Below are 12886 nucleotides of genomic sequence, written 5' to 3'. Positions count from 1 at the left end.
GAAAAGTGACGTCTCGTAGAGGTCAAACGGTTCATTACAGGGGGTCGTGCCTGTGGAGACTTTTTATCAGAATGACAAGATCTACAACATATCAAATTTTTAGGTAATTCGACCGAAATTCAATTTCCATAAGGTTTGTGCGGGGTCCTTTTTCGAATAAAATTTTCCTTGGAGAGGACGTTTTGGAATGTATCCCTAAACGTTATGATTGGCCATTAAATTCACGTGACTGGCAGCCAATCACGAGATTCATTCAGGGTGCTACATGTAGCGTGATACGCGGAAAAGTAACCAGGTAACTAGGAACCGCGACAAGCCGCGCAAATATAAATATAAAACATAGCCATATTATAATTTCTCTCTGCATATCTCTTCGGCTGATTTTGTATTCAACAATGTTATCGTAGCCATCAATATCATATATTTGCAGTCTCTATGATGAAAACGACTTAATTGTTAAATTTTAGTAAAAATAGACAACTAAAAAACAAAGTAGAAAAATATTAAAAAAATATATATATGCTGCAAAATTTAGTTTTATAATTCAAATTACATATAAATCAAAAACAAGAACATTGTTTCTTATTTAAATATAATAAAAATATTTATTATATACGTTAGTTCTCGATATTTCTTCAGCTGATTTTAGTAGAATGTTTCCGTCCGAAAATCTTTTCATTTTTGCGTTATTACTATAATAATCTATATTATACATACATTACTACCTTCTTCTTTACTGACTTATTATTGCGCATAACTTTATTTTATATGCAAATCATTACATATTATCGCATCTTATACGAAATATACAATTTTTTATATGTATATATACAGATAAATTTATAAATAATATTTGATCGCATTCAGTATAAGTTTGAATATTTCTAAAACTTATCATTTACATCATTGTTGCATTGAAAACCGAATCTTGTAAAATTTACAAGTTCCTACAGTGTATTATATTTTTGGGAATATACATTATATATATATGTATATATATGTGTGTGTGTGTGTATATATGTGTGTATGTGTGTGTAAGGTGTATGTGTTGTGTGCATATATATAAAATATAGATACATATTTTTTATATCTCTCTATTAAACAAGTCTGGATGAATCCTGAAACGAGAGAAGTAACATCTAGGAGAATCGCGGTTCATGTTAAATTAATATTAAAGATATACTGAGGATATTCCGAGATTCTTTCTTTCCCTTTTAGAATTTCTTCGCGACAGTCGTAACCGCTTTACTCCCGGGTGTGCTTTGCGGCACGAGACGAACAGTTATCAGCGATAGATCGAGCATTTTACGCTGGTATTTCTTGTGAAACACCATGGCGGCAGATTGTGTCTTAAACACAATGGTCGCATTACCTTCGCCCATGCGTATATTCTATAACACGAAGAATAGAGAAAATACTGGTTATTAAATTATCGAGTATATATCGTTTATTTAAAATAGGCACAAATCTAAGTAAAAAAATATATAGTTTTTAAACTGAATGAATCTTGAATGTATTATATAGGCTGCATACATTTTCGAAACAAAATACAGAATAAAGAGTCAGTACGTATACATAGAATTCAAGTGTACAATGAATTATTTTATCTTAATGATTATTTTATAGCATTTGTAGATATTTTTCATTACATTAGCTGTATTAGTAAAAGTTTATGTTTTGTTAATTTTTAAAACTTCTTAAATACACGCAAGCACGCACGCACGCACACATGCACACACGCACGCACACACACACGCACACACACATATATATAAATTATATAAAATTATATAGTAAAATTAATAATTTCAATGTAATATATATAAAATTACATAATTTATATATATATATATTCAATATATTGGAATAAAAATTTTGATGCCAAACATATATTAAACATCATGTGTTTGAAATACATGAAATATATAAAAAAAAACAATATAGCATTGATATTATAAAAGTATTTTCTTTTCCAAATAATTACATAGGAACATTTATGTATATCCTAATATTATAGATATTATAATATTCTCTAATGAAACCATTAAAAAAATATAATCGTTGCATCATGTCAGAAACTTAACGGAATAGAGAAAATTTCTAATATTTATATTTTGATATTAATAACTCGATATAAAACAAATGCTTTATAAAATAAATATTGATGTATTATAAAAATAAAATACTTTTTATTTCTAATACATATCTCTTTGGACTAAATGTAATGATAATACATATCTTTGGAGTTAACAATAGTAAATTAAAAACTAAAAAGACAATAGAGCAAACATAATATATATGGAATAACAGTCTAAACTTGTAAACTGTTTATGATGGAATGATATCTCATCTCTCTTTTGTATCTACAATGTTTGATTGAATAAAATGTTTTCTACATAGAAATATATAAAAAAATATATGTAAAAATAAATCATGTGTGACTCTTTAGAATTAAACTTAGAGAAGTAAATTTTGAGAGATAAACATAAATCTAAATATTTTTCGTAAAAATGAAAGAAGTATATGAAATGTGCATAATAAGTAATGGGAACATAATAAGTAATAAAAGTAATGTGTCAAGTGTGAATGTTTTTCATGTAAATATAGTCACCTCAATAGTTCCGATGGCTTGACACATACGTCTGATTTGGGCTTCAGACGTGCTCGCGGCCAAGTTTTCTAATTTAACTGTGTTTGTCTTTATCTCAGGTAATTTTTTCGCTTGTATTGCAGATTTTTGCAGCACAATTCGCTGAGAGTTTTGCTGCGCACTTGTGGCTTTTTGGCTATAGACATTCGCGTTATCGTTAATCACGGTTTTCTGCAGACCACTCGGTGCTTTATGCCCCATTACTCTCTGATTAATGACTGACGCTTTTGAACCGACAACCACCGATTTTTGTAATGCATTACCCTGATTCTGCAAAACTTTCTGAGTCTGTATAATCTGTGCATTAGATATTTTCTGCTGTAATCCCTGATTTTTTTGTAGATTGGAGACAGTTTTTTGTATCGTAGTGGCGACTTTTTGCGAATTTAATAGAGGTTTCTGTATCACAATTCTTCGCATGCCAGATGTTTGTACAACTTGTCTCGTTTGTACAATATCAATAGCTTGATTGATCATCTGTCCGGAATTATTTTTTGAGCCACTCGTGTCTGATAAATCGTTGGTCTGTATCGTTCTGATAATTCGCATATTAGATGGTCTGTCTGCTGCCTATAACAAAAACACATATTTTAGAAAAATGTGTTACGCAGAAGATGACTCTTAATCATTTTATTTAAAAAATATTGATAATATAAAGATAATTTTAATTTTAATATGCATTTCCTAAATAATGAAAAATTTTTCAATTTAAAAAATTTAGTCTTTAAAATTTTAAAATTCGTCCTAATTTGAAGGAAATAAAAGAAACAAAATTGATTGAAAAAATACATTTTATTAAAACATAAGAAATATGTACAATAATCTTTAATTATTCATATAAAGAATCACGATATTTTATTTAAAAATGTACATATAATTATAATTAGTAATAAATATTTCAAAAATATATATGTATTTTCTTTTATTAATAATTGAATGTGAAATAACAATGCAATTCTGAGAGAATTTTAAGTTCTGTTACAATCTGTTCACTTTTCACGTACATAAAAATATCTATATATTTATAATTTGAAAAGTATATTATCATGGATCATCTATATTCTTATTAGTTATATTTAATTTATATTGATGCAAAAATAAGAATTTGTTCTTTTTAAAATCTTTTTTACACATATATCTACGCATGCACACAAAACTTGCGCACCATATGCATGTATACACAAAAAATCTATACACACAAGAGAAAAATATATACATTGTACAATTATACAATCGATATCTCACTAACATATTGCTTAGCATTAAGAATCAATACTAAAGAATATAATAGAATTAATGTTGTACCTCTGTGTTTTGTATATTGATAGGACGACTACGTCCTTTAGTAACATTGGGACGAATTTTAACAGTAGCGTCGTTTACAAGTCCCATCAGCGTCGACACAGATTTTGTTTCTTGCTGAATATTTTCATTTACTGAAAGATTTCAGATATATTAAGTTATATTTGTGATTGATAATAAATAGAAAAAGGATATTCTTGTATAATATTGGATGCTTTTCAGCAACGTACACAAGCGACACTCTGTAATACAGTGTACGATTCCGTGTTTTCCAACTATGACACAAGTCGACATAAACATACACAGCTAAAACGTTATGCTCGATTGTCATCGTTTTATATCACTTGGCAGGTATCAAATTTTTATATTTCATTATCATTAATTTTTTTAGGTGTGATACTCCACAATAAAAAGTATTAAGATTATATTCGGATATATTCGGTTATAGGTGTATAAGACCTTTCTTTATTTCATTCTAGTGAAATAAAACTAAGCAATGTTTTAGTTACAAGTCAACACTGTGTGTTCTACTCTGTCACAACAGTGTATGACTGTGTTCCCTTGCTGTAAAGCACCATAAGTACATAATATAAAAATAATAATGTAATTTACCTGCAATGGTATTCGAATCGATCTTCGTATCTTCATTTTGTTTCTCTATCGCGGCCATTTTACGTCTATTCTCTTTTTCACGTAATAACTTTTCCCGAAGACGTTTTTGTTCCTCCATTTTTTTGCGATACTCTTGCATTTCTGGATCATTATCTTCGTCCTGAGATTATAGTTTTGCGATATATTTGGAATTTATTGTTTCAAAAGATATTGCTTGTAGAATGAGAATTTACCTTATTAACAACGGTTTCACCTGTTGTATGTACTCTTCGCACCTCTTGAAGATTTCTGTTGGGCGGTTTACTGCGTTTCGGACTCAATTCCCGCAGTCCTTTTTCCGAAGAGTCAGAGATCCTCTTTTGTGGAGGCCTGTTTACTCCACGAGATGCGAAATTCGTCGATCTAGTCTTTTGATCGTAAGAATCGCCACGATACACATTCGGTGGCGTTCTGCTTCTCTGCATGTGATCATTTCTTGTTCGTAGCGGTAAATCTCTTTCTCGATAACTCTGGTGAGATCCTCTGTGATCCTTATACCAAGATAAAACGAATGAATATAAAAAATAGGCAAAATAATATAAATATCACTTGAAAATTATATTTACCTCTTGATAATTGTCCCTTTGATCCCACTGACTTTCCGATTTAAATTTAGTATCGTTGTAACTACTTTCGCGAGAATAATTATTATTTGAAGGATAATGCTTGCTCGGGCTCATATTTTGAGATCTTTGAGGTCTATTTTCTTGCCACACATCAGAAAAATATGCATATGGGTCCTATGTAATAATGATGTAATTTAATGATTTAAAGTTTGATTTATTAATTTTTGTTATGTTACGCAATTACTTACGTCACTTTTATTTTGTTGATAATTCTGTTGATATTGCGATGAACCTTGCTGAGATTGAGTGTAGGACCCTTGATTTTGATATAATGAAAGAGGTTGTGGAAATTGTCCGCCATGAGAAACTTGCGGTTGAACTTGCTGATTAGAATCCCATGCAAGTCGAGCTAAATACATTTATCATAAAAGAAGAACACGATTAAAGATACTAAATAAAAGAGAATAATAATGGATTCCTGACAATTCAAATAAATAAATAAATAAACAAGCATTAAGAGTCAGGCGCGGAAATTATTGCTCAAATTAGTCAATTAATAAAATAATATAATTTTAATACAAACGCGATCATTAATACTAATCTCTAAAATGATTCACACATAAAAACAAATAGTTTGAATTTACAAAACGATACAGAACATCTAGATCGACTGACGCGACTGACTTCTATAAGAAAATTTACAGCGTGTGAATTGGCAGCACCTCAAAAATATGTTCAACATAGGTATCTTATGTAAATTTTTTTGAATGTTTCTTACTGTCTAATTATTGATTTATAATTATATTCTATAGTAAACTTGGCAATTTGATGACACACTGATTTGGACGAAGCATATGTAAGGCGATATGCGCATAGTAATAAGATTTGTACCATATCTTTTAAATTTTCGATCGCAAAAATCTGGACACGGTAGTGTCTCGGCGCTAAGCCAAGCGCAGCGACACTGCCGTGCCTCCTTTACGCGAACCGACGAGTTGCGGCAGACTGAGACAATCGGATCTCGGTAACGGCTGAATTGATCATTTAACTATACCGCGTTCATGAAAAGAACGACCACAATCCGCATAGATCGTGATCATGTTGGCGAATTTGAGCGCCTTACTCAATGCCACATGCGTTATTGTTGTACACTTAGGTAGTCCAAGTATATGACAATAATTCGCAATCTGCGCGGATCGTTTTCACAGTCATTTTTTCCGTAAACGCGTATATAATTTTTATTCATTGTAATTATTGTAAAATATAGTATTTCATATTAATCATTTATTATTATATATGTATTATGTGGAAAAATTTTTTGATTAGCGTTAAATTGTATGTATTGAAGAGGACCCTAATCGTTGATCGAAACGTACACGTTATTATTAATTGTCATATACGTTTGAATAAATTAATATACACACACTAATATTCTGTACTAGCTCTTAAAGGCACTCCAAATTTATTGATTTATTTCATCAGAGCCTATATAGTTTTCTTACATTATCTAAAAATACTAATCAATTGCACAATTAAATGCACTACATAATTAATGTACAATAAAAGAACTCACCGTCGTTTCCAGATTGAACAGTGCCTCTGAAATGAGGGTTGATTAAAATCTTGTGGCCTGGAGGCAAAGACACACTGTGTGATACATTAGATACCGATTGTTGTGGTACCGATGGCATCGTATTATTAAATTGGCTATTGGGTACTTGATCGGGATGATAACCAGCCCTTGCGTCGTATACGCTCCGACTTTCGAATTGTGATTCTTGGAACGGCGGCAGTCTGTTTTCGAAGGGCGGCTGACTAGGCATTTGTGGTACGGTTGGCAGGTTTTGCATGGGTGGGCCCTGGGAGGGTTGCTGGCGTGGGAATCCCTGCATAGGCGGCATCGGCAGATTTCCTCCCGGTGGCAGCATATTCGAATTCCCAGGCGGCAGTATATTCGGATTACCGAGGAGTGAGACTCCGCCTGAATTGCCTTGCAGTAAAGGCCCTTGATTACTCTGCATCGGCCGATTCTCTTGCATAATACCGACTGGATTTTGGAACGGCGGTTGCATCGATGAATGATACGGTGGTTGATTGGGTGGACAATTGTAACCCGGTCCCTGCATAGATCCTACCGTCAAGGGACCTCTGGGTCCGTACTCGGGCAGTCTCGAGCCAATTGGACGTGGTCCTAAGGGGCCCTGGAAGTGTCCGGGATTGAATTGCGGCCTGTTCTCCGCGAATTGCGCTGGTAGCCCTTGCATCGGGCCGTTCAAGCCAAAGGGCTGTTGAAAGGGTTGTTGTGGATTAGCTTGTTGATATATTATCTGTTGATTTTGCACGTTACTTGGTACGCCCAGAAGACATGGTGGTCTGGTCTCTATTAATGGCGGTCTACACACAGACGGCTGATTTTCAAAACCCGGCCGTACCGTACCAAATCTGCGAAGTGAAAAGTACTATCTCAGAACGTTTGAACGAAAGAGAAACACAAGCAGGTAATACTGTTTCCTTTCATTTTCTTATTTACTTAATTATTATTCTAATTAATTACAAAGGTTACCGTTTATTATTGAAACCAAATGTTACCTTGGATTAAAGTTTCCAGTTTGTATGTTAAATCTTCCTCTGCTTCCTCTTGCTCCACGACCTCGTCCTCTTCCTCTGAACGATATTCTGGATGGTTCCGATGTGAGGATATTCTCTAATGTATCTGGAATATCATTGTTCATCCTTTGAGAAATCATTGTGCGCTCGTTTTGAAATCTGTTCCGCCTTTCCTTCGCCTCTTCGCAGTCGTCGTCTTCCATTCCTTGCCCGTTGCCGATGTACATGCTCTTCTGCACGTTTTTCTGCAACTTCTCACGCAGATCGCCCATGCCGATGTTATTAGAAACGTTAATGCTATTGGACTCCAAATTTCTGTTGGATTGAGGTAATACCTCGTGTTCATTCGCATACTCGGCATTTCCGTCTTGCCCATAATATGACGACGACTGTGCCTCCGGATGCTCTCCATCTTTATAGAAACCGTTATCGCTACGTTTATCAGTATTGCCTCTACTAAATTCTATATTTTCGTCTTCAGCATCTAAGTCGTCGAGCGCGTCCGTGACTCCTAAGTCCAGTACATCATCTGTTTCCTCTTCTCCCTTATAGCTATTCTGCTGCTCGGGGAATCAAATTGCCACACATTTGTAATGTAAATGCAAAATTTAACCATGTAATGTAGTTATATTATCTATATATCATTAATATCTAAAGTTGTGCGTATATCCTCCATTTTCTTTTCGTGAAACATAAACGTGGTATAAATATATACGTTCGTACAAGTTAGAATTCCGTAATGTTTTTATATAATAATTCGACACATGTAAAATATAATTTTCGATTTCTATTTTCTTAAAGATTTTCTCTTTGGCTTACTACCTTACCCTATTAACATATTTAGGAGAAGCATGCTCTTACGATGTAATAATGAAACATAAGTCTTATAAAGGACCAATGATATAGCGGCAAATCCAAGTACACAGCAGCGAAAAACGTGAATGTATGCGGAATGATGTGTTATCGATAAAAGAAAAATGTAACGCGTGATAAATAGTATTGTATAATAATCAAATATAATCTTTACGTAATAGAATTTTGCTTACGCTTCATGGAATAAGATTTGTATATATCAGTGCAATATAATATAATTCACCTTGATTCTTGATGTGTACCCACACACACACACACATATATATATATATGTATATAGTTATACAGTAGAATTTAGCATACAATTTTTAAAGTTTATTCTTTCCAAATTTCAGCATAACGAAATAATGCGAGAGTCACACAACGTATTTATTTAAAAACGTATTTTTATAAAACTATTGTAATATGTCACATCAGTTTATAATCAAATACATGTAAGTTATTTTTATTATATTCAAGCTCTAATTAAGTTAATATACGTTAACGTATAACGTACACATATACGAAATTATAATATAATTTTGATTATTATATGAAAAAATTCAATCAGCTCAGAATATATCATATTGCATCGATATAACTAAATTATTTTTCATAGTATCTATTTTATCAGATGAATTAAAATACTTAACTCTTACAATACAAGGTACAATTTGGTGTCTCATCCGTCCAAACATGAATCACTAGAATCCGTTCGTTTTTTTCATTTATTCAGAATGGTTCAGAAAAATTCTCTAAAAATTCACTAACATATTTTCAATTTTCTAGAATAAATATTGAAACTTCATTTTGGAAAATAATAAAATGTAGTATAATTTATAATTATCGAAAGACTCAAAGAAACTTGCACGAACAGGGTATATGTACGGTGACCCAACCTTATACAGTAAGAATTAACACTAAGAATCGCGATACAATTCGCATTAAAATTGCAGGTGATAATTTTTCACAATCACCACGTTACAGGAAATCAAGACAAAGTCGATAAGATTATACTATTGGAATGGCTTAATGTAAAAATTCACGTCATAAAAATTTCTTTAGACATATACAACACATGCATGTATTTATTTAAATACAAGTATTTCCCTCGTTAACTTTTAAATTTTATATAAAATAAAATAAAAATTTATTCTCAAAGAAAATAATTTCTTATTATAAAATATTAACGCTTTGAATAAATGAAAAACTAAATAACATTTTGCTTTTTATACAATGCTTTTTATATAATGCAGTTATATAGTTCATATTCAATATTTCACATTAAACCATTCAAGGTAACGAACTCTTTTAAGGAATAAAGTGAATAATCATAGAAATTTACATTAGCAGTTAGCACACATAAGATATTATATAAATTATATTATATCATAAATCAACTGTCGTTTGAATGAAATTACGAACATTGCTGAAATTTTCTGTTCAATTTTTCGATCGCTTAATGTTCACAATTTACAAAAATTACAATCGCACCACAGGTAAAATAAATACATATAGCATTGATATTATTAGATTAATATCTTTTAGTATATTAATTGTTAAAATATATAGAAATTTGCATTGTGTTTTACATTGTATCAGAAATATTTTAAAATAAATATAAATATCTCAAGCTAATATATATGATATAAAAAACATTTTTCATATATAATAAACTAATGTAATTTCTGTATGTAATCTCTATTTTATGTAACATCTAATATTACAATAATTCATCAACAGCTACTTGTACTTTTTCTACCCATATAATTTTTTAGTTATCTGTTGATATAAATTACATGCTTACACCAAGCATATATTTTTCGTGTAACTGCAGTGACAATTTTCACAAGTATTTATATCTAGATAAAAAAGATGCTTTGTATATATTGAAATATTAAACAATAAAATATTTAACTTAGTTTATATATCCGCGTTAAGATACAAATATATCCGCGTCTAAAATAGGTATTTCCGAACGGAAAATATCTATTTATAATTATTGAAAAAATATCCAGCACAACAGATATTACGTGGCATACGTGAGTACATTTATATATGTTAAACTAGATGTGTATAACAATTAGTTATATATCACGCATGTTTAAAGTTTTGGATTTATCGTATGCGATAGAAGAATACGTGAGAAAGAATCAAGTTTCTTCTATAGTACAATCAACGGGTGACGATATAATTGATATTACACCTGTATTGCAATCTCAATTCTTTAACTTATGCATAAAATGCATTAAAAAGATTGACGATATAACATACATAAAATATACATATATAAATTATAAGTATCGACATATCATAATTATTATATAAAATTAAAGAATTTTAGGCTTTGTAAACAATCAGTCAACTTCTGTATTGGACACACTGTACTGGAATCCCTTATAAGAAACATCAGAATATTTTCGTGAAAAACAGAAACATTGTTACTTTATTTTTTAATCCTCTATAACGCCATATAATTTGAAATTATATCATCATATATTTATCATATTTAAGTTTTTTAAGTTTCATTTCATATTTTGATTATAACTGAATTCATTTCATTATAATATTTTACTGGTACACCATGTTGTACCATAATATCGTTACCTAGAAGTCTATTTACAGTGGATTTTTTACAAAAAATGAAGATAATTTATTGGCCAATCTTTTCTGACAAAAAGAGACAAAATATTAGAAGGTAAAGATTTTAAAATATAATGTTCAAAATGCAATATATATTTCTCTGCTTAATTTTAATTTCAAATGCAAATTATTTTATGGACTTCCATATACTTAAGGGGATGCTGGAGAGTGACCAAATTATTACATTACAGTCATATAAAAATTTTCGAATTGACTGAACGGAATAAAAAAACCTTTTATAGGATTAAAGTAGACACAAAATTAGGAGATGGTGCAATGGATTTTATACTAAAATCGAAAAAAAGTTAAAAAATTTTTTAACTTTTTTTCGATTTTAGTATAAAATCCATTGCACCATCTCCTAATTTTGTGTCTACTTTAATCCTATAAAAGGTTTTTTTATTCCGTTCAGTCAATTCGAAAATTTTTATATGACTGTAATGTAATAATTTGGTCACTCTCCAGCATCCCCTTAACATATAAGTAAAACTATGTTACGTATGTATATGCAAGTGTTGTATTCCACTATAAAAAACTTCAAAGTCATAAATCATTTTTTAAAATAAAATATTAAAAAAATAGAAATTAATTTAGTTTTCATATTTCAAAATCAATATTTGTTACATAATTTTTTTTCAAAGATAAAAAAACTTATAGTTATAGAGGATTAACATTATTTGTTCGATTAGCGACAATGAATAATGATAGTTATAAAAACTATCTTCGACACAAGTTAATTTAACGAAAGCAACACAAACAAAGATTTAAAAATAAGATAATTTCCAGATTAAGGTATCATCGTGTATAAAGAAGAAAAAAAACATCATAATTGAGAGAGCCGAATATATCGAGCGTAAAATTTCATCCGACTGAAGAACGAGTAAACAATATGCTTACCCTTTCTAGTTCATAGTCATCTGCTAGGAGAGCCTCCTCCTCGTCATTACCAAGATCGTACTCTTCATCCCCGAGATCTTCATCCAGCAGGGTATCATCACTAAAAGAATCAACGAGATGTTTTTTTTACAAAGAAATGTGATTATACGAGCGTTAACGAGAAAGAAAAATCTCTGGCCTCCAAAGTGACAACAATTTATGTCATTGTTAGGACCGTTCGCGGTTCTAACCTGCTTATTTCGAACGAGAATTCGCGATCGCGGCAATTTGGAGTGATCGTTTTCTAGTTACGGTTTTAATGGAAAATTACACGAAAATAAAATTCCAAAATTAGTTATGTATTATTCTGAAACAAGAAATGAAAATACTTACTGCTCTGACATGATAAGTTACAGCTTCTCGTCAATATTCGCAAGAAAGAACGAAATCGAGGAGCATTAATGAGCATTAAAGGGTTCGAACCGAGACATAGCAAGATGTCAAGATAGACCAAATCGTAAAATCGAAGACTCCTTTGATCCCTTTTACACCGAGCATTTGATACGCGCACTAACTAGTAACTTTCTTTTAAATTATCTTAATTTCAGCAATGTATTTAAAGAATGATATACTAAATTGATACATTATGCATCAAAATGATTAATTAAATACTCATATCGTATATATGTTTACGTATATCGCTAAAATTAAGATAATTCGCCTCACTGATTGATTGCTG

The 12886-nt window shown here is 30.9% G+C and overlaps 1 protein-coding gene across 1 annotated transcript; it reads right to left on the bottom strand.

Annotated features, from left to right (window-relative positions):
• Window positions 1-1028: 1028 nt before the first annotated feature.
• LOC108730331 (RNA-binding protein 33) lies at window positions 1029-12638 on the bottom strand. Its single transcript, XM_018459954.1, has 11 exons — window positions 12541-12638; window positions 12169-12268; window positions 7759-8336; window positions 6743-7611; window positions 5418-5578; window positions 5170-5343; window positions 4798-5094; window positions 4565-4724; window positions 3956-4086; window positions 2612-3220; window positions 1029-1391 (listed from the first exon to the last, which is right to left on the bottom strand). Exons 1-11 carry the CDS (start codon window positions 12549-12551, stop codon window positions 1215-1217), a joined length of 3267 nt encoding a protein of 1088 aa, XP_018315456.1. The 5' UTR covers window positions 12552-12638; the 3' UTR covers window positions 1029-1214.
• Window positions 12639-12886: the final 248 nt, after the last annotated feature.

This window comes from Mycetomoellerius zeteki, unplaced genomic scaffold (assembly GCF_001594055.1).
Source record: "Mycetomoellerius zeteki isolate Tzet28-1 unplaced genomic scaffold, Tzet1.0 scaffold89, whole genome shotgun sequence".
Taxonomy (NCBI): domain Eukaryota; kingdom Metazoa; phylum Arthropoda; class Insecta; order Hymenoptera; family Formicidae; genus Mycetomoellerius; species Mycetomoellerius zeteki.
Note: the sequence above shows the minus strand (reverse complement) of the source record. Positions and strands in the feature narration are given on the sequence as shown.

What these genes read in the sequence shown, in the direction of transcription:
- LOC108730331 (XM_018459954.1), bottom strand. An exon ending in ATGACTATGAACTAGAAAGG is followed by an intron (nt 8,337 to 12,168) that starts GTAAGCATATTG and finishes TTCCCCGAGCAG; the next exon opens with CAGAATAGCTATAAGGGAGA. An exon ending in TGTTCAATCTGGAAACGACG is followed by an intron (nt 5,579 to 6,742) that starts GTGAGTTCTTTT and finishes AAATGTATTTAG; the next exon opens with CTCGACTTGCATGGGATTCT.